This window comes from Ursus maritimus, unplaced genomic scaffold, assembly GCF_017311325.1.
Source record: "Ursus maritimus isolate PB19 unplaced genomic scaffold, ASM1731132v1 scaffold_28, whole genome shotgun sequence".
Classification (NCBI taxonomy): domain Eukaryota; kingdom Metazoa; phylum Chordata; class Mammalia; order Carnivora; family Ursidae; genus Ursus; species Ursus maritimus.
Genome location: NW_024425341.1, coordinates 23,944,445 through 23,966,528, shown reverse-complemented (window position 1 = coordinate 23,966,528; position 22,084 = coordinate 23,944,445). Strand labels below are relative to the sequence as shown.

The 22,084-nt window shown below is 38.7% G+C and overlaps 1 protein-coding gene across 1 annotated transcript in view; it reads right to left on the bottom strand.

The window, feature by feature from the left end:
• CSMD1 (CUB and Sushi multiple domains 1) overlaps positions 1-22,084 on the bottom strand; it is a 1,580,412-nt gene that overhangs the window by 195,088 nt on the left and 1,363,240 nt on the right. Inside the window, exon 37 of the mRNA XM_040643176.1 lies at positions 21,239-21,343. Within this exon, the coding sequence (XP_040499110.1) occupies positions 21,239-21,343 (105 nt within the window). The remainder of the gene's footprint in view (positions 1-21,238; positions 21,344-22,084) is intronic.

Below are 22,084 nucleotides of genomic sequence, written 5' to 3'. Positions count from 1 at the left end.
ACTAAATGTGACAATGAGAGGGTAACAGTTGAGTGTTCTGAAGACTTAGATCTATTGCTAGAAACAAGCAACGATAAAGGGAGAATTCTTGCATGTAGCACCACATTGCACAGGTAAAAATTTGGACATTTGGAAACGTGTGGATTTTTTAAGTTGGGGTTAGATTTAGAAGGTAGCTCAAAAAGTCTTTATTTCCCCATGTGTCTAGCCTGAGAAGGCAAGGTATATAAAAGCCGTTCAAAAGACAAGTGTCCTAATTTGACCAAATGCACAGCTTAAAGGCTTTGCCTGCCACTGACCATCAAATGTGGAAGTTGTGAACCAGAATACAACAAGTAGCCTCATCGGGTCTCTGGAAGGTACTGTAGTCATTATTCTAAATTCATTAGATAAAATTCAGGGACTGGTTTGCTTAAATCTTGAAAAAGAAAATAATTTTGAAATCCATGATAGGGGCGCCTGGGTGGCACAGCGGTTAAGCGTCTGCCTTCTGCTCAGGGCATGATCCCAGCGTTCTGGGATCGAGCCCCACATCAGGCTCCTCCGCTATGAGCCTGCTTCTTCCTCTCCCACTCCCCTGCTTGTGTTCCCTCTCTCACTGGCTGTCTCTATCCTGTCGAATACATAAATAAAATCTTAAAAAAAAAATCCATGATAAACATGCAATGTTTGTCTGGGGCTGGGAGCAGGAAAAGTGAGCCTCTGTAGATACAGTTGAGACAACTTCGATCATTTTTTGTCAACTTAGCATTGTCCTCATTTTGACTGGTGTAATGTGTGATGTTCAAAGATCACAACTTAGAAAAAAATGGATGTCATTCTAGCTGCACGGCTCAAAACAATAATAAAGATAAAAACCATCGAGAGAGGAAAGCAGAGCTGAATGGAGAGATCACTAGAGCTGGATTAGCTCTCAAGGGCAAAGAGGTCAAAGAGCATTTGCAGATATATGAACTTTGTTAAAAATGTGGGTAGGTCATCATAAGCACTATAGGGATACATAGACTATTCCTTAATTTTGAAAAGAAACTAAATTAATAATAACCAGCCCCTCACACAAAACTAGTAGATAAAAATCCTTCTTTGCGTGCAAATAGGTATGGCTTACCCTAAAACAGAAGTGTTACTGATAGTCTCTGTAAACCCATAAATAAAAACTTGCATTAAAGGTCAGACACTGTATTGGAAAATAGGCAAATAAAGACATCACAGTTTCACTTAGGGAGATGCCATGCGAGGTTGTCCATCCATGAAATAAATATCAAATGTCATGATCACATGGGCAGAAACATAACAGGTGTCACCCTGTACACTCAGACTTCTATATTACATTGTTTTATGAGTCAATACATCTCCATGACAACAGAATGTGTATAGAGAAAACTCCATAATTAATAAGACAATATCTGAAGTAAAGAAAAGAAACTGCTTTTTAAATCATTGTCTAGGGACGCCTGGGTGACTCAGTCCGTTAAGTGTCTGCCTTCAGCTCAGGTCATGATCTCAGGGTCCTGGGATCCAGCCCTGCATCTAGTTCCTTGCTCAGCAGGGACCCTGCGTCTCCCTCTGCCTGCCGCTCCCCCTGCTTGTGCTCTCTCTCTGATAATAAATAAATAAAATATAAATCATTGTCTAAGAATTTAGCATGTATGTGGAGCTAAAAATATTTTCTCTTATCTATAAACTGTGGGCATGATAAGTCCACATAATAAATGCTTTATTTCTTTTTCCCATTTAGTAGATCATAAGGAATCTTCAAAACAAAAAGGATTGTGTGTCCAGTGTCAAGAGATGTCATAGCATAAATTTTGCGGAAATAGAATATTGTATCTCTCTGGGAGATTTAGAAGTATTGTAGCATATTAAAGGCATGGAGAAATCCTGCAGAGATGAATCCTCTTCAACTTTGTTTGAAGGATTTCCAAAATGTATTACGGGACCATTTTGGTCTGCATACTACCCATGAACAACATAGGACAGGAGGGTCCTGCAAAACACTTTGAGAAGCTCTGATCTTGTCCAATGTCCTCATTCACGGGCAGATGGAAAGTAATTGCTCTAAGCTCACAAGACCAGGAAATGGCACAGCCAGGCTACCCACTCTGCCATAATTAATTCCCCATTAATAAAGAACAAATGCTATGAAATAGATTGCACTTTACCTATGTCTCCAGTAAATAACAACGAACAGATTAACTGTGCCTAGTGACGTACTGCTGAACATCCTCTCACTTGTAGTGAGAAGAGAAACATCCTGTCTTATATAGGATCTTCAGTAATGTGTGTATCGCTGAATTTTTATGCTTTTCTTCATGATGAAATTGATCACTTAAGCTATAACTATGCCAGGCTTCTTTGCCATAGGGATATTTATTACAAATTAGAGAAATTTTTTTTTCTGCTTAAAAATGTACTAGACACACGTATAGCTCAGAAAACGCAGAACATTAAATGTAGTTGAAATTTTTAAATGTCAAATCTTACACTTGAACTTAACCTCAATTACACAAAAATAATCTAATGGTATGTGCATTTATTATCATTTCCAGGGTTTCTGAATAAAAGGTCAATCATGTATTTAAAATGATAACAATGACAATAATTTCTTAAAGTATCTTAGATTGTTTAATTTATATATCAGATAGACTAATGGTAATACTTATCAAATAAAATATAGACATTTAATACATGTGCCCATATGTACACACAGGCATACTTAACACATGCTATTATGTGCATATGTTTTTGCTTTTTGTTAAAATATGCAAATATAAAACATTCAGATTTAATTGAAATGCTTAATATTCAATAGGCCAGATCACCACATTAACTGACTGTATCAAAGAACTTTGTTGAAAAATGTATTTTTAGTAAAATACATTGATAATTTTAATATGTTTTTCTTGGTGTGATGTTTTATAACATGATTTAGCAAACAACATCCCTTGAGCCAAATCTGATCATGTTTGTTTCTTTCTGTGCTGACTCCTTTCATTAGTCTGCAAGCTGAATATATTTTCTCTGGTCCTTTACAAAAAGATATTGCTGACCCATATTTAATAGTATTCTATCATATCTTTAAGGTGTAATATTAAATACTTTCATATAGATATTCGATCATTGTTAAACATGCATTTGTGGTATTTATTATTATAGAGACTTGAGGAAACATTACAGACTAATATAAACATCCTTACATAATAAAATATCTGTACTGCCAGAAGTCTATGCAAATAAACCATATTATATTCATAATAAGACAAATGTGAAATAATTTAATATGTTGGATTTTACTTAAAATTTGATTAGCATGGTTTCAAAAACTCAACTCTAACCATACCTTTAAAAACAAAACAAAAAAACTGCAACCATGCACAAACATTCAGGCCAAACATACTATTTGTTAGCAGACTAAGAAATTGCTAGCATGATAATAAAGTAAAGGAATATATTTAAAAAAAATTCTCTGCTCTTTGAATGATGTGGATTAATTTAACTAATCCTTCAACTGTTTAACTCTTATTAAAAAAAAAATACATCAAGTCCAGGAGTAATGTCACAAGATGGCAAAATAGAAAGCCCTAGACCATCCTTCCCTGATGGAGATACCAGCTTGACAACAATACAGACAAATTGCCCTTGGAAGAAATATAGAAACCAATTAAAAGGTTCCTGAACCTCAGAGAAGCAAAAGCCAACTGCACTGAAGTTGGTTGGAAAATTCATGGCCAAAGATCCTCTCCATGACACAGTAGGCACTACTGGAAAGAAAGTGCCAACTCCTGAGTTCTCTCTGCGAAGGGAAAGAGAACTGTGGAACATATATTCAATATTCTGACTTTTAAGAGAGCTGCCCAAGGGACTGGTCTCTTTCTTGCTTGACTCTAAGGGCTGTTAGGAATGGATGCAAGGTTGGTGTCTCAGAACAAAGGCAATAAATGTGGTCTGGTCCACACTGGAATCTGCAGAACTGCAGATAGGAGCAAGGGGGAGCTCAACTACCAAGAGGCCACAACAGCAGACAGGTCTAAGGGGAAGCTCCTTGTTAGCAACCAGGAAACCTCTCCCAATGCATGCCAATCCAGAGAGGACACACCGTCAGAAAAGGCTTGAGCATTTTCCAGAAACTCTAATTGGGTCAACTGGTGAAAGTCCTCCCCTCTATAAAACCAGATTGCAGATACTGGGGGAGGTGGCTGATGCTTAAAATGCCAACGTTGCAACAGAAGGTAAAACAGCATACAAAGAAATAGGGAAACATGGCCCAATGAAAGGTCCAATTAAATCATTTCCCTAAAGAAATGGAAATATGAATGAATTACCAAAGAATTCACAATAACCGTCATTAGACTGCTCAATGAATTATAATAGAATATAGATAAACCACTCAACTCAATAAATATAAGGATACATGAACAAAATAAAAATATCAACAAAGAAACCCTGAAGAAGGACCAAACAGAAATTTTGAACTAAAGAATGCAATAACTGAATTGACAAATCCATTAAAGAAGACTAACGTTAGACTTAATCAAGCAGAAGAAAGAAACAGCAATCTTGAAGAAGATCGGTCATTTGAAATTATCAAGTCAGAGGAGAATAAAAGGTAGAGAAATGGGGGTGCCTGGGTGGCACAGTGGTTAGGCGTCTGCCTTCGGCTCAGGGCGTGATCCCGGTGTTCTGAGATCGAGCCCCACATCAGGCTCCTCCGCTGGGAGCCTGCTTCTTCCTCTCCCACTCCCCCTGCTTGTGTTCCCTCTCTCGCTGGCTGTCTCTCTCTGTCAAATAAATAAATAAAATCTTAAAAAAAAAAAGGCAGAGAAATGAATAAAGCTTAAGGGAATTACAGAAGACCACCCAGCAGAACAATGTGTGCATTATGGGTATTCCGGAAGGAAGAAAAAAAGAGAAAAGAAGGCAGAGCGTCTACTTGAAGAAATAATGGCTGAAAACGGCCCAAATCTGAGGGAAGAAATGGACATACCAATTAAGAACAAAGCGGTCCAACGAGGATAAATCTAAAGAAACCTACATTGAGATACATCATAATCAAACTATCACAGACAAAAATGCAAAAAGACAACATCTTTTTTTTTTTTTTTGCTCTTGAAAATAGCAAGAGAAAAGAAAACTGTAATGTTCAAGGAACGTCAGACTGCCAGTGGATTTCTCATCAGAAATCTTGTAGGCTAAATGGGGTCAGATGTATATTTAAAATGCTGGAAGATAAAAAACAAACAACCAAAAAACAAACGAACAAACAAAATTTCAGACTGACAAAAAAGAATACTATATCCAGCAACACTGCTCTTCAGAGATGGAGAAATCAAGACATTTCCAGATAAACAAAAACCGAGGGAAAGCATCACCACTAGACCTTTCCCAAACGAAATACAAAAGGGAGTCTTTCAAATTGAATGAAATGATAGTAGATAGCAACAGAAAGCCATGCAAAATTTTAAAGCTCTCTGGTAAAAGTAAATATGTAAAGATATAGAATCCTGTAGTATTGTAATATAGGTGTATAAATCACTTTTAAATATGTTATAAAATTTTAAAAGTAAAAGCAAAGAAAGTAATTATAAATTTATGTTAATGGATATGGAATATAAAAGGGTAATCTGGATCTTCAATAAAGAAGGGGAGAACAGATAGAAAAGAATAGAATTCTTATATGTGATAGAAGTTAGTGTCAGTTTAAAATACATTCTTATAACTTTAAGAAGTTTTGTGTAATTTCAATGGTATCCTCAAAGAAAGTATCTATATAATATACACAAAGTGAAATGAGAAAGAAATGATAACATATCATTACAAAAATATCAACAGAACACAAAAGTCAGCAAGAAAGGAAAAGAGGAACACAAAAGCTCTAAGACATTCAGAAAATAAATCAATAAAATGGCAATAGTAAGCCCTTCCTCATCAATAATTACTTTAAATATAAATGAATTAAATATAACAATTAAAAAACATGTTTGGCAGAATGCATAAAAAATAAATAAGACCCAATTGCATGGTGTCTACAAGACACTCACTTTAGATCTCAGGACATGCACAGGGTAAAAGTGAAAGGATGAGAAGGTGTCCCATAAAAACGGGAAACTAAAGAGATGAAAGTGGCCACACTTAAAAGAGACAAAAGAGATTCTGAGATAAAAATTGTCACAAGAGACAAAGATGAACATTATATAATGAGAAAGGATCAATTCACCAGGAAGATATCATAATTATGTGTGTGTGTGTATGTGTGTGTGTGTAGCATTAAGATTCCCAAATATTTGAAGCAAACATTGACAGAATTGAAGGGAGAAATAGACACAGCACAATAATATTGAGAGCCTTCGATACCCCATTTTAACTTATGAATAGAACCACCACGCAGATGATCAATAAGGAAGGAGAAGACTTGAACGACACTAAAGACCGAGTGGGCTGGACAGATATTTACACAATATTCCACCCAGAAAATCAGAATACACATTCTTCTCAAGTGTATAAAGAACATTTTCCAAGGCAGGCCAAATGTTTGGTAGCAAAATAAATCTTTACCAATTTAAAAAGACTGAAATCATACAAAGTATCTTCTCTGACCATAATGCAATGAAACTAGAAATCAATAGCAGAGGAAAAACAGAAAACAAAAACAAAAACACAAATTTGTGGAAATTAAACAAAATCTTAAATTCAATAGGTCAAAAACCAAATAACAACAGATTTACAAAATGTCTGGATACATGAAAACAAAAAATGTGACATACCAATAACCTCTGGGATGCAGTAAAAGTAGGACTAAGAGGGAAATTTATAGTGGTAAATGCTTACATTAAAAAAGAAGGAAGATCTTGAATAAATAATCTAGCTTTACACCTCAAGGAATTAGAAAAAGAGAGCAAGCTAAGCTATATGATCGAGCGATCTCACTTTTGGGTATATATCCCAAAGAATTCAAAGCAAAAATTCAAAGAAATATTTGCACACTCACTTACAGCGTTATTCACAATATTCAGAAGGTGGAAGCAATCTAAACGTCCACCAACAGAAGAAAGTATGGTATATACATATGAGGGAATATCATTTAGCCTTAAAAAAAGGGGGGGGGAGGGGCGCCTGGGTGGCACAGCGGTTAAGCGTCTGCCTTCGGCTCAGGGCGTGATCCCGGCGTTCTGGGATCGAGCCCCACATCAGGCTCCTCTGCTGTGAGCCTGCTTCTTCCTCTCCCACTCCCCCTGCTTGTGTTCCCTCTCTCGCTGGCTGTCTCTATCTCTGTCAAATAAATAAATAAAATCTTTAAAAAAAAAAAAAAGGGGGGGGAAATCCTATCACAGGCTAAAATATGGATGAAACTTGAAGACATTATGCAAAGTGAAATAAGCCAGACAAATAGTGTATGATTCCACTATATCTAAAAGAGTCAAAGTCACAGAAACAAAAAGGAGAAATGGGGTTGCCTAGGGCTGGAGGGAGGGAAGAAGGGGAATTAGTGTTTAATCATACATAGATCTGCTGAGTGACAAAGTCCTAGAGATCTGGTACACAATACTGTGAATATATTTAACACTATTGAACCACAAATTTGAAAATGGTTAAGACTGTCAGTTTAAGGTTATGTGTTTTTTACCACAGTAGAAAAACAAGCAGGAGTGGGGATAAGTATGTCAGGTCTAGACTCAGATACACGACACAGTATGAACAAGACCCCCTAACTTGTAGCTTACCCTCCCACAGCACGGGCTACACTGCATTTCAGTATCCTTGTCTGCATCCCTCTCTTTCTTTGGGAAGACCACCTGACAATGAGTGACTCTATTTCTCCAAGAACCATCAGAGTCTTGCTCAATAGAATTTTTTAACAAACCCATGCATCATGTACATCTGTAGAAAATATAAAACCCTTCATAAATATGTAAAGATAAAAAATTGTTCACACAGAAGAGTGAATTAAATAATTTTCATTTCAAATGGACTGTCAAAAACCAGATATGATCACAGATCTATCCCTTATCTCTTCAAGTTTTTTCTCCCCCCTAATTGGACATTATCATGTAATAATTAAATCATGTGAAAACAAATAAGTGAGCCAACACAATTTATTGAGTTCTATACAGAGATAAAAGAAAGGAGGTGTGGAGGAAGGGTAATATTTCCCTGGATCCCAAAGTACTAACAGTCTAATTGGGTTTAAAGGCCATAAAGAGGGGCACCTGTGTGGCACAGCGGTTAAGCGTCTGCCTTCAGCTCAGGGCGAGATCCCGGCGTTATGGGATCGAGCCCCACATCAGGCTCCTCCTCTATGAGCCTGCTTCCTCCTCTCCCACTCCCCCTGCTTGTGTTCCCTCTCTCGCTGGCTGTCTCTATCTCTGTCAAATAAATAAATAAATAAAATCTTAAAAAAAAAAGATTTCTTTAAAAAAAAATAAAGGCCATAAAGAACCATAATACCAAAAAAAAAAAATGTGTTGTAATTGAAGCATGTGGATGATCAATGCTGATAAAAATAGAGGTCAGAGAAATGAACCTGGACTGACACAGTGTGGGAAGCTTTGCAGAAGGGAGCAGGCTGAGTGGTTCCTGAAGGACCTGTGGGACTCCGAAAGGCTGAGAGAAGTAGGGGAGAGGTCGTAGGGGAGGAGGAGAGGGGAAACACTCCCAGGAAAATGATAATTTACACACTGTGTTTGGTGGACTGTAACTGACCGAATTAAAAGGCTGGAGGGAAAACAGTGGGTGATAAAACCAGTTGATGCATTAGTCAGAGATGCCTAGATAAGGAAGTTACAAAATGTTGAGTCCCTGAAGGCTTTTTGGCGAGGCATGAATGTTGTGATCCAACACACATTTGAGTAGAAATCTGAGTATGATGGCATTGGGCTGAAAAGGAGCAGAAACAGAAGGACCAGTGGAAAGTTATGGCCACAGTTCGACGTGAAGAATGAGAAGAATGTCAAGATTTACGGAAATACATGGTTTTAAATGGAAAACACACCAGTGACCTACAGAGTAAGGGCTGTAAGGCTTCCTTGTTGATTACATATCTGGTACGAAGTCGTGCGTGACTCCACAGGGGAATGTGATGAAAGCCCGCTGGGAAAGGGAGTTTGTGTTTCATTTTTATTTGTTAAACAGGACATAAAGAATAGACAACTTTGATGAACAGTCCGAGGGAACCTCCTAGTTTGGGGAGTGGGAAACAGCCTGTGTCATTTCCCCCTTCCAAAACTGTTTCCTTTTCTGACACTCAAAACTTTTCTCACTTCAATCGCTTACACGGCTGAAGTCCACTCCCCTGCGTCTAGAGCTTTGATCTAAAATCTGATAGGACCATTCATCACTCATGAATGATTCGCCGGTGGTTGGCTAAGTCACAGAGCCACTAGTCATTACTTATTCAAATTCCAGCATCTTTATTCCTCAGTTACCAGCCGTGGAAAATTTGCCAGACCGGGAATAGAAATAGAGAATTCTTTTAAGTTTTAACATCTGAGGGATGAGTTTGATATTATAACAACATGAGCTTGAAGCTTTAAGTAAGAAGATCCTAAAACCAAAAGAATGATTAAAAAATAGAATACTCATAGTTTTCAAGTGGCCAGAAATTTCCAATAAAGCAATATACGTTTGCAGGTGGGACTCCATTGAAACCTCTGTTCTGTAAGGACAAAAACTCTATATTTACTCATTATGTGGGCATAGAAGATCTATAAGTGCCTACATAATGCTAGTTTAACAGCTGATAAATATTTCCCATATAATTTTTCTAGGGTTGGACTCAGAAACCCACTGGGCTCAACCATTTTGCTTTTCCATAACACGCACAGACTCAAACAGGATAGATTCAGTGAAAGTGAGCACACTCCGAAACTACATGGTCTACACAATCACAATGAGGGTTGCATTAAAAAGGAAATCCAGTTCCTTGCCATTCTCAGAAATATGTAGATTCACATGGCAGATATTTCAATCATGTTTTTCCCCCATTTATGTGCAACCCCACATCATAAGAGTCAATGATAAGGAGAAAATCTTGCTATGAAATAGGAGGTAAAGCCTTTGCAACAGACACTCAGAGAAGAAAATCAACAGCACCAACGACTATCCCATGATGCAACAAAGACAACAGAAAAACTAAAAAGACCAAATGGCTTTCATTAGCAAACTTTATTCACTCCGCAACTTTTTAAGTGTTTTAATCATAAAATTAGTAAAAATCAAACAAAACAGTGTGGATATGTAAAAATTAAATTTGAATAAAAAGCCCTCCCACCTCTCTATTGCTCATTCACATGAAAATAACAAGATATATTTTCACAACTCTGAATATGGTGGATGGTATGATTGACTCTGTGAAGTCAGGACTTCACATCACACCATCTTGGCAAACAACACTCAAATCAGATGCATTTTTCAAGCCCAAACTCTAGGACCTTCTGATTTCCCCTTTATCTTGCTCTCTATGTCCATTCATGATGCCATCTGTTCTACCAACCATCTGCACCTCAAATCTTTGTTTATCCCCATATCCCCTCCTCCAAGAGCTATGCCCCCACTCCTGGCTGCTGCAAATCTGCTTGCCTGATGCAGATGCCCCTCTATTGTGGCCACCCCCCCCATACCACCTGGTCTCTATGCAACAGCTTAATCTGTTTGAAGTATACATTAGATGATGCTACTTCCCTGATGAGAACCTTTCAGTGACTTCCAATTATAAATAAAATTGGATAAAAAATTAAATAAAATTTAATTTTATTAAATTAAAATCTTGGGCTAAATGAATAAAATCTTGGGCTACAGGGTGCCGGGCAGTCTCCCACTTGCTCACTCTTGGATCTTCTTTCTGCCTCTCCTCTGACTGTTCACACTGCTCCCTTGATTCTAGACTTTGGTTTTCTTCCCTTTCATGAGTGTGCTAGGCACTCTTGCACCAGCAGTCACCATGATAGTTTCCTTTAACTGTGATGCTTTTCCTTCTGTGTTTTTCTGTGGCCGACTACTGTCCATTCTTCCATCCTTCCTTCAAGAAATATTTTCAGTCTAGGGGCGCCTGGGTGGCACAGCGGTTAAGCCTCTGCCTTCGGCTCAGGGCGTGATCCCGGCGTTATGGGATCGAGCCCCACATCAGGCTCCTATGCTATGAGCCTGCTTCTTCCTCTCCCACTCCCCCTGCTTGTGTTCCCTCTCTTGCTGGCTGTCTCTATCTCTGTCAAATAAATAAATAAATAAAATCTTTTTAAAAAAAAAGAAATATTTTCAGTCTAAAACAGCACTGCACATCAGAACTCTGTTTATTTTCTCCCAGGTACTTAGCACAGTCTGTAACCACTATGGACACTCAGGTTTTCTCCTGTATTATGCCCACCACTAGAATGCATTCTACCTAAGCAGAGACCACATCTGCTCGTCTCCTCACGACTCTGTCTTTGGAGTCTAGAGGACAGAGCAGAGTATATAAGAGATGCTCGAATAATTCGTGATGAATCCTGGGATGCCCACCGTTTACTTTAGGAGGAACACGAATGAGTGGAGGGGGGAGCAATTATCCCCAGAGATGAAATTAAGGCAAACCTGCATGTTCTGTGAAAGCCACTCCAAATGGAGAACCATCAAACACAAAAGTAATCTCAAATGACTCACAAGGGCAGATGCACCAAATGACAGCTGTTAATTTGAAACCAGGCTCCTGTTCATGTGAGCAGCTCTCTGAGTCACAAGCAGCATGAGTAGCAGCGTAATTGATTTAACGAGTGATGATTCTCTCAAGCGGCAACCAGGAGGCCAGCTGACGAATACACGTTAAGCTAAGATGCACCCCTTAAAGAAGTGTGGGAACAGCAGGCGGCACTCCACAGATGCATTTTTTTTTATTATGTTACGTTAGTCACCATACAGTACATCATTAGTTTTTGATGCAATGTTCCATGATTCATTGTTTGCGTATAACACCCAGTGCTCCATGCAATACGTGTCCTCCTTACTACCCATCACCGGGCTAGCCCATCCCCCCACTCCCCTCCCCTCTGAAATCCTGTTTGTTCCCCAGAGTCCATAGTCTCTCATAGATTGTCTCTCCCTCTGATTTTCCCCCTTCATTTTCCCCTTCCTTCTCCTAATGTCCTCCCTGCTATTCCATATGTTCCACATATAAGTGAAACCATATGATCATTGTCTTTCTCTGCTTGACTCACTTCACTTAGCATAATCCCCTCCAGTTCCATCCATGTCATTTCAAATGGTGGGTATTATCTTTTCTGATGGCTGAGTAATATTCCATCATGTATATGGACCACATCTTCTTTATCCATTTGTCTGTTGAACGCATCTCAGCTCCTTCCACCGTTTGGCTATTGTGGACAATGCTGCTATGAACACTGGGGTGCATATGGCCCTTCTCTTCACTACGTCTGTATCTTTGTGGTAAATACCCAGTAGTGCAATTGCTGGGTCATGGGGTAGCTCAATTTTTAACTTTCTGAGGAACCTCCACACTGTTTTCCAGAGTGGCTGCACCAGCTTGCATTCCCACCAACAGTGTAAGAGGGGTTCCCTTTCTCCACATCCTTGCCAATATTTGTTTTTTCCTGCCTCATCAAGTTTTTAGGATAAGTCCTCAGTCCTATCCATTCCACCCCTGGCCCTTCACAAATGTAATGCCTAAGATTCCAAAGACTAAAGAGAAACTTGCTTTCAATCACGTATTTGTCAACTGAAGAGCCCTGAGATTAAGTCATTTATGTTGTACCTTTCACTTAATGCAACACTTGTAAAAATGCTCAAGCATCACAGGTAGGAAGAAAGTGTTCACTTGTTATCAGTTTTGTGTTACATTCAACTCCAAATAAATCGAGTTCTCCTGCCACCAAACCGAGTTATGGTAACGTTGGATGCCTGAAATAATCTAAGAGAGACTTCACGTTTTCAGGAGGGTCTCTGGAATTCTCTGCGATGTAAAATAAGAGCCAGGATTTATTATACAGTTGACCCTTGAACAACACAGGTTTGAACTGGGCAGGTCTACTTACATGAAGATTTTAAAAAATAAATACAGTATAGTACTGTAAATGTATATGTGTTTCCTGATGGTTTTTTAAATACCATTTTCTGTTCTCTAGCTTACTTTATTGTAACCATGTAGTATACAATACATATAAAGGCAAAACATGAATTAATTGACTGTGTGTGGGTTTGGTAAGGTTTCTGGTCAACAATAGGCTATTTGTTAAGTATTGGGGGAGTCAAAAGTGACATGGAGATTTTCAACTGCTCAGGGGTTGGCACCCCTAACCCCCGCACTGTTCAAGGGTCAACTGTACTTGAAATGCTTCTGTGGTCCTTGGTCCAGGTAGGACTTAATAGAAAACAAGGAAGGTGTGAATAATTATCAACTGATGTGACTTAAAGCAATTTTAATAGGATTCAGGGAGGCATTCTTTGTTTGCCAAACTGAAAGTTAATCGAGGGTCTCAGGAGATTCTTTGAAATAAGAACATTTAGAAAAAAAATTATGGATCAACAAGTGATCAATACAGAAATAAACACAAAAAGGGGCTTAACATGAAGTGATTAAGAGGACAACTTCATTACGCCATCGAAGGAATACTGGTTTACACCATGTTCACTTGCCGGGAAGCAGTGAGCTCTAATCTCTGGGTACACAGAACGAAATCTCTGTAAACACACCCAGGGTTCTACTGAGGCTCTATCTTGTTCAATCTCTCATTTCCTGCAGCTTTTTTACTCATGCCCATCATTCAAGTTGAGAATACTTATTAGCATTAATGTAATATTAAAGTGCCATTAAAACATAAGGATCCTTGTAATCACAGAGGGCTAATCGAAGTTGTCGATATCCAATTGTGATAGTATCCAACTAAAAATGCTTAGTACTTTTGATTGCAAAAAGCTCAGTGCATTTGCCTGAATTTCAATCTTTATTTAGGTAGTTCTTTCTGAATTCCTGTTTTGAAACAGATACACAAAGGAAATAAAATATAGTACTTACTGAAAACAAGCATGAAGGAAATTAACGCACCTAACTATATTATGTTCTTCACATAATGTTAGAAGTCACATGACTGTGATGTACAGTTCACTTCTGCATTTTCTAGAAAACCGGTTTTGAAGACAACTTCCCTTGCAAATGTTAAGTACCTTTTAGAATACAGAACAAGGAAGGAGTTTATCTCTTTTAATTAATTACTACATTTTCCTTTTTAAAAAGAAAATCATGCCAATAAATTCTATTTCCTTTTTGCTTGTATTGCCACAAATTCAAAGCTACATTTAATGCTGAACGAGAGCAATTCTTTAATACTAGGTGGCCAGTACATTCATACCTTCCTCTTTAGTCTGGTGGCTGTTTAAAATTTTATTTCTTTATTAATTTCCTTCTTGTACACATATTTTTAAGTTGCATCAAATATCTGGAAAGCAGATAGGTCATTTTTTTAAAAAAGAGACAATCTTATTTTATTTGTCTATGTATCTTTTGATGAGGTCTTATACATTCATGATTTGTTATCTTTTTTTTTTTTCACTCTACACTTAACTACCAATTATATAATACAGGAGTCACCTATGATAAGCTTTGAACTTGTTGCACTTGAAATAATAATACTATATCAGAGTGCTCTAGAGAAAATAATGTTTAAAAACCATTGACGTCTGGGGCGCCTGGGTGGCACAGCGGTTAAGCATCTGCCTTCGGCTCAGAGCGTGATCCCGGCGTTATGGGATCGAGCCCCACATCAGGCTCCTCCGCTATGAGCCTGCTTCTTCCTCTCCCACTCCCCCTGCTTGTGTTCCCTCTCTGGCTGGCTGTCTCTCTCTCTGTCGAATAAATAAATAAAATCTTAAAAAAAAAACAAAAAACATTGACGTCTGAACCAAATCAAGTAAATTGTAAAATATTTTATATGTATTTTATAGTGGTAAATAACCATTTCAACTAATGACAATTAACACACTGAACTTGCAAGCATGCTAAACTGTGAGAAAAAAATAAATCTCCATTTAATCCTGCCTTGTAAAGGAGAAACGTGCAATTCAAGTAATGAAAGAGTTGCTATATTTACTTTTCTACAAATTTTCTTTTTTTTCCCTCATATTGACTACAAACCATGGATTCAAACTCCAACCTTTTTTCAGAATAAATGTATTCTAAATGCGTTACTGAAACATTTTGGTGTTATTCTCCCCCTTCCTTTTATGTGAGGTTGTCTTTGCCATCGCTTGTATGTTCCTGGTTCTGATCCATCCAGGTAGTCTTCTCTGTCTGCGGGCCGGAGCCCTAGACATGGGACAATGGCTTCCACACTGGACCATGTCCATAGCTGGGCTACTATTTAAAGAAGAATAGCCTACTTTATATATTGTAAGATATCTGAAATTTATACTGCACAGTAGCTTCCCTGTTTTATTTGCCTCCTGGAGGCCAAATGTCATGTCTTACAGACTCTAGAAATATTTTGTTAACTCCACTGGGTTTCCCATAGTGAGTTTTGATAGAAAAAAACCAAAACCAAACCAAACCAAACAAACAAACAAAAACCCCAAACCAAAAATAACTCCACAAACTCCTGAGAAAAACACTGAAATAAAAAAGCTTCTACATATGCAATTATTTTGGTGCTGTTTTGCCTGAGTGCCATGCATCAGCTCTCCAGAGGCTTGCATAATTGCAGCAGCCCTGCACTGGAGGGCAAGTTCACTCATGGGCTTATCTCTGCAACCTGGGACAGATGTGTTCGATGGGGTGTTGTATGGTTCACTGCAGAATTAGAAATTAAATATCTTCCAATTTAGCAAGATAGAAATACATATAAGCTGAGTCACAATAATGGTCTCATTTATACAGAAGATTTTTTTAAAGGCTCATTTATTTATTAGAGAGAGAGAGAGTGAGAGAGAGTGTGCTTTTGCACGACTAGGGGGACTCTACCTACACCCAGTGTGGACCCTGATGCAGGGCTTGATCTCACGACCCTGAGATCATGACCTGAGCTGAAATCAAGAATCAGAATCTTAACTGACTGAGCCACTCAGGTGCCCCTTAATAGAGATTTTAATCATGAAAAATAGGATTATTAAGTAAGCACAGGTATATGTAAAAATCAGGATAAACAGTTTCTATTCAAGAAATTTCTAAATGAGGAACAGTTCTAAATTAGGTGGGCTTACTCTGGTAATAATATATTCGCAATGTAAGTATATATTAAATTCTATAATTTATCTGTAAATGTCTCTGAATTTTTTCCTAGTTCTGTTGAATCCTATATTCCTACATTACAATTATGTGTGCGCTACATGGATGATGGACATAGATAGATAATTTCTTTTAAAAATGAGCATTCAAGAAAAGCTTCTCCATGGTTAACCTAAAAAAAAAAAAAAGATTTTGGCATTTATGTATTTATCTTTGAATGAGGGGAAACCCATAAAACGATTTCCACTTTCGCACGGGATATAGAAATCTGAAAAGTACAACATTACTTTCTGTTTGACATTGAGAAAAATCTAAAAAAAAAATGAGAAAAATCTAAACTGTAAAGTCACAACTTCTCTTGAACTCACCAAAGAGATGAGGTGGCAGGTACCTAGCTAACAGCAATTTCAAAGAAGAATAAGCCCGTTCCTGGAGATACAGGACATGGAAACCATCTCTGTGACAGAACACAGGACAAAGACGACCAACACTCAGACTTAGGAAAGAACAAAACAAACCAGGTAACCTCTTGGCAAAGTACCAAAGATCAGGCTCAGGGCTCAAATAGCTCAAGGACCCAGACAGAGTGGAGTCTGCCCTTCCTTCCACAGGTGATCTAAAGAAATGTTGGGGGCACAGCAGGAGCCTGGAGGAAGCTCCCCCCCAGGCAGTGTTTCGATGGAGAGAAAGGCATGAAATATCACATGCTTCCCTGATCCCATCACTTGTGGGCAATGAAAGTGTTAAACTCCCAGGGAAGGGGCAGCATAATCTGTAACCTCCAGGGTGTAGGCAAAGAGACCCTATAGCTTGAGGAAGGGCAGATGAGAAAAGATCTGTATCCAGGTGTGGCAGGAAAACCTGCACAAGCTTATTGTCCTCTACAGATTCCAAGATTATGGTCGCCTAGCACTGGGGCCAGGCAGGAAGTTCCCCCTGAAGACTGATGACAGGTAGAATTTGAAGGCCTTGAGAGGGAGGGTGGGGATGCTGGGCACACATCACCCCCAAGTTCAGACTCTGGGGCTCTGGCGTTGGCTGGAAGAGAACGGCAGCCCAGCCCTGAGGCTGGCATGAGCCCAGCACAAAGTGACAGGTAATGACAGTCTGCTACTGGGGAGGGAGAGAGTTTCGAGGGAGATCACGCCTTCTGAAAATGTGTTTAGGGATGACTGGAAACCAAGTGGAGCACAAACAGCGAGGAAAATCTCTGGAACTCAGCACATGGTGTTGACGGCTCACCACTGGGGGATTCTGGAGGGCACTGAAAGCAACTAGAGCAACAGGACTCACACCAGCTCACCCAGGGCCCAGAGGGACTCGGTAGCCTACCAGCAGTGGTGTGCCCGTTCCCAGGCATACGTATTATGAAAAGTAGCCTCCACCATTCTACTCAAGGTGTCCAGGTTTAGGAAAGCCTTTTGAGACACACACAAAAAAGGTCAGAAAAAGCAACCCTTTGTCCAGAGATAAAGACAAAGCCAGATACAGAACAGACCCCCAGGATGGAGATATTAGACAGGGATATTAAAATAACTATGAAAAATCTGTTAAAGAATCTGGGGAGACAGGTGGCACGCATGAAGAGATGGAGTAACGACTGTGGAGAGATGATAATTACAGAAAAAGTCAAATGAAAATTCTAGTGGGGGGGACCCGCAATATCAGAGATGCAGAACTCTTCTAATGGGCTCATTAGTCGATGTGACACCGCTGGGGAAGGACTCAGTGAATCTGAAGAAGGGTTAATAGCAATCAAACAAACCAGAACACAAGGAGAAAAGTGAGCACCAAGAAGTGTGAAATAATGTCACATAGTCTAACGTACATGTAATTGGAGTCCCCGAAGAAGCCAAAAGAGATGGGGAAAGTCAATATTTGGGATGGCAATGGGGCCAAGATTTGTTTGTAACTAGCAGATGTCAGAGCGTAGATCCAAGAACATCAAGAATGTCAGGAGGAATACTGAGCGTGCACATATAGTCACCCCCAGACACACCATAATTAACCTGATGAAAATAAAACATAAAGATAAAAATGTTGCAGCAAGCTGGAGAAAAGGGACATACGTCTACAGATATAGGAAATAGCAGGTTTCTTCTTATCATCAACTTAGAAGTGAGAAGACAAGGGAGTGATATCTAACGTACTGAAAAGGAAGAAACTTTTAACCCAGACTTCTGTACCTGGCAAAATATCTTTCAAAAATGGGTGAAATAATGACTTCTTTAAAAAAAAAAGCAAAAGCTGGGAGAATTCGTTGTCAGCAGACCTGCACTATAAGAAAGGCAAAAGAAAGGTCCTCAGACAGAAACTTGGATTGACCCTGAGACATAAAGAGCTCCAAGGATGATAAAAGCAAAGGTAAATATATTTATTCTCCTTATTTTCTATTTCTAAAAGATCACTGTTGTAGTAAAGTAGTAGAAATGTAAAAACCAAAAATAGTACAAATGTTTCGTGGGCTTTATAGCATGCAAAAATAAAATGTAAGACAACGAATAACATAAGAGATGGAAAGCAGATATTAGAAATATAGGCTTGTAAGGCTCTTTTACACAAAATGACATAATATCATTTGAAGGTAAGCTGTGCTAAAATACTGAAGATGTATTTTTCAAACTCTAGACAGATCAGTACATTTTTAAAGAGTTCTATTTAATCAGCCCATTGTGGAGATAAATTGAAACAATAAAAATATTCAGTGAAACCAAAAGCTGGCAGGACATGAGGGGAGAATCAATAAAACACAAATAAGGCAAAGTTTCCAATAGGACATATGGCTTCAATCTTATTAACTCTTCTCCTACCAGTAGGCCCTGGTTTATCAATATATTGATACATATGGCTTATATGTATCAATAAACAATAGATATTCCTATATATAAAACATCCACTGCTCTTTTCGTGTTGAGTTCAAGGATAGCTGCCGCCGTATTCCCTAGGAGCAAGTTCATATGCCACATACACTTAGGGCAGATTTTGTAATTTCCAGGGTCAACCAGTATCATAATTGTCTACATACATCTTTAAAATTTCATTATATTTATTTGTTTTGTTCTGTTTGGGCAGTTTTTCTGAAGAAAAGAGCCCAGAGCAAGGATAACAGCTGTGTCCCCCTGCGTAACTGTGTCAAACTTCCCATCCAGATAAGGGTCACGAGCAGTGTGACTACAGCCTATGTTCTTCCTGCTTTAAGCACTGGGCGTACCTCCACTCTAGGGCTTTCTGAGGACAAGTGAGTAAGTAGCTGTAACGTGTGTAGAGCAGGACATGGCACAGAGTGTGTGTTTTCATCGTTTTTCTTATTATTTCATGGATATCATTTTTCGTGGCAAATCTGAATTTAGAGGCTGACAGATCGACAGTACATATTTTAAGGTAGATGGAAAAATACATCGACAGATTAAAAATATGAGACAATCTTTTAGCAGCTCAATGCAAGAGTCCGTATACTGTTTGATGTTGGCCTTAATGAGATCAATTCTACAAACCCTCTCTACGCCCTGTATTTTAAACTCTGGCTCAAGGAATTAGAACAGAGAAATGAGTGCCTCTAAATACACAGGGGGTTTGGAGGACAGGAATGACAAGGAAGGGATCAGAATGGCATTAGCATCAGAAAATAATCACTCAGAACAAAGGTTAGCAAATGAAAATGCAGCTTTATGTTTGGGCAACCAAAAAATAAATACATTAAGCAACTAAACAAGGGCGTGAATTTTTAAACAAGATTCATTTCGGTGAGAAACGTCAGTCTTTCTTTTTTAATGAAGTATATTGGTTGGGAATAAAGTAGAAAGTAGATAATTATATTGTTGCAGCTGTAATTGTACATAATAGTAACCGAGGACTAATTATTTTACTAGCACCTCTTTTTATAAGAAGTGAGTGAAAAGCCCAAATCTGCAAGATGAGTTTGAGGGAAAGACAGAAGAGCATTCATCAGTTCTAACATTGCTAAAAGTATTAGTGAATGTATTAACACTATCATAAATACGGGTGATAGTTTCCTATCTACAGATGTTCACTAAATGTATCAAAGTAGCAGATTTTTTGCAGACATTTCCTACATGAACAACATCCACAGCATCATTTTACACTGTCACCAAAGTAGTCCTATTCAAATAAACTTGCATACAAATGCCCGTAATAAGTAGGGGCATTGAACTGGAATGGGAACCAGCCTGTGGTTTGTGTCTGCTTCAGAATACTTATCATCAGCTGGAAATCTGGCCTTTCAAAAACAAGCCTGCATTTACATCTCAGCAAACTGTTTATCTCCATTCAAAAGATCACTTATTAAAGCTTATCCATGTATTTGCTTATTTGCAACTGCTTATTAAATAAGATGAATATCAACATTAAGCATTTTTAGTGCTTGAAAACACGTCCTAAAATAAACCTGACTCTCATTGGAAATTCTTATTTCATTTTTACAAGGTTTACCTGCATAATCAAATGCCAAAGAAGATTTGTGAATCTGACCTTTGTCAACCCATTTATCAGACCATGAACTCACTTGCACATTCATTTTTAAAAGGTTAGCGTCTCCTTCGCGATACCTTTTTCCAATTAAAATGAGTAATACACAAAGTGGCGAGTGCAGTGCTGCTCCGTACTAGTCCTGTGCGAACAGCCTCAGAGTCTAGAAGTGGAAAAGCCTCATGACCATGATCTGTTTGGAAATTATGATTTTCTAGGTTTCGGGATGTTAATGTGAACATTTGCTATCACTCACGAGAAAAACAGGAATCGTACACATCATTACGCTTTGTGCTTTTTAACAATTATTCCAGATACGAACATCTGCATCTATCCAATGATTCCAGATCCTAACATCTGCATGTCCTCATTCATTTGCTTTTTACAATATCTATTTCATAGAGAGAGATTTTGTATGACCACTTTCATGCAACTGCTAAAGTAGTTTTAGAACAATACTATTTTCCTAAGTAATAAGGGCATGGACTTATGTTTCCATTCAGAAAAGTACTCAGTATAACAATGGAAGCTGGATGCAGAAAGAGTTGACCTTACTTTTGTATTCCAGGTGAAAGCCAGCAGCTGCCACGCTAATATCAGACTGGAAATGCAGGTAGAGCTGGTTGGAGGTGCTGTTCAGAAGGGCTGGGACTGTGGTTCCTGCAGGAGACATGGAGTAGAACAGTAACATGACAAATGCATTCACTTTTCCCTCTATAAAATAGATGCGGGTATCTGTTTTGGTTTGCAAATCCCTATGGTCTGATCGCAGCCTATGTCATCTGCGAATTGGCTTCAGTCCTTTTGTGCTTTGAGCCTTTCTCTTGTTCTCCTACTGTAGTTACACATTTTCTCTGCTCTCCTCAAGCTGATGTGGCATCTATGGTATCAGCGTATGAACCCACAAATTCTTGTATTTTACCATGCATTGGCTTTTCACATTGCATTCTATCTTTTTAAGATTATATTTATTGATCTGGGACAGAGAAAGTGCATGCACAAGTGTGGAGAAGGGTCGGAGGGAGAGGGAGAAGCAGACTCCCCACTGAGCAGGGAGTGCCACCAGGTCGCAGGGCTAGATTCCAGGATCCTGAGGTCATGACCGGGACCTAAGGCAGATGTTTAACCTACTGAGCCATCCAGGCACCCTCACATTGCATTCTCTCTCTCTCTCTCTCTCTTTTTAAGATTTTATTTATTCATTTGAGAGAGAGACAGACAGACAGAGAGCATGAGCAGGAGAGAGAGGCAGAGGGAGAGGGAGAGGCAGACGCCCTGTTGAGCTGGGAGCCCAGATCAGGCCTGAGCTGAAGGCAGAAGCTTAACCATCTGAGCTACCCGGACGCCCCTCACATTGCATTCTTTTAGCGACACAAACATTTTGTTTGTTTGTTTGTTTGT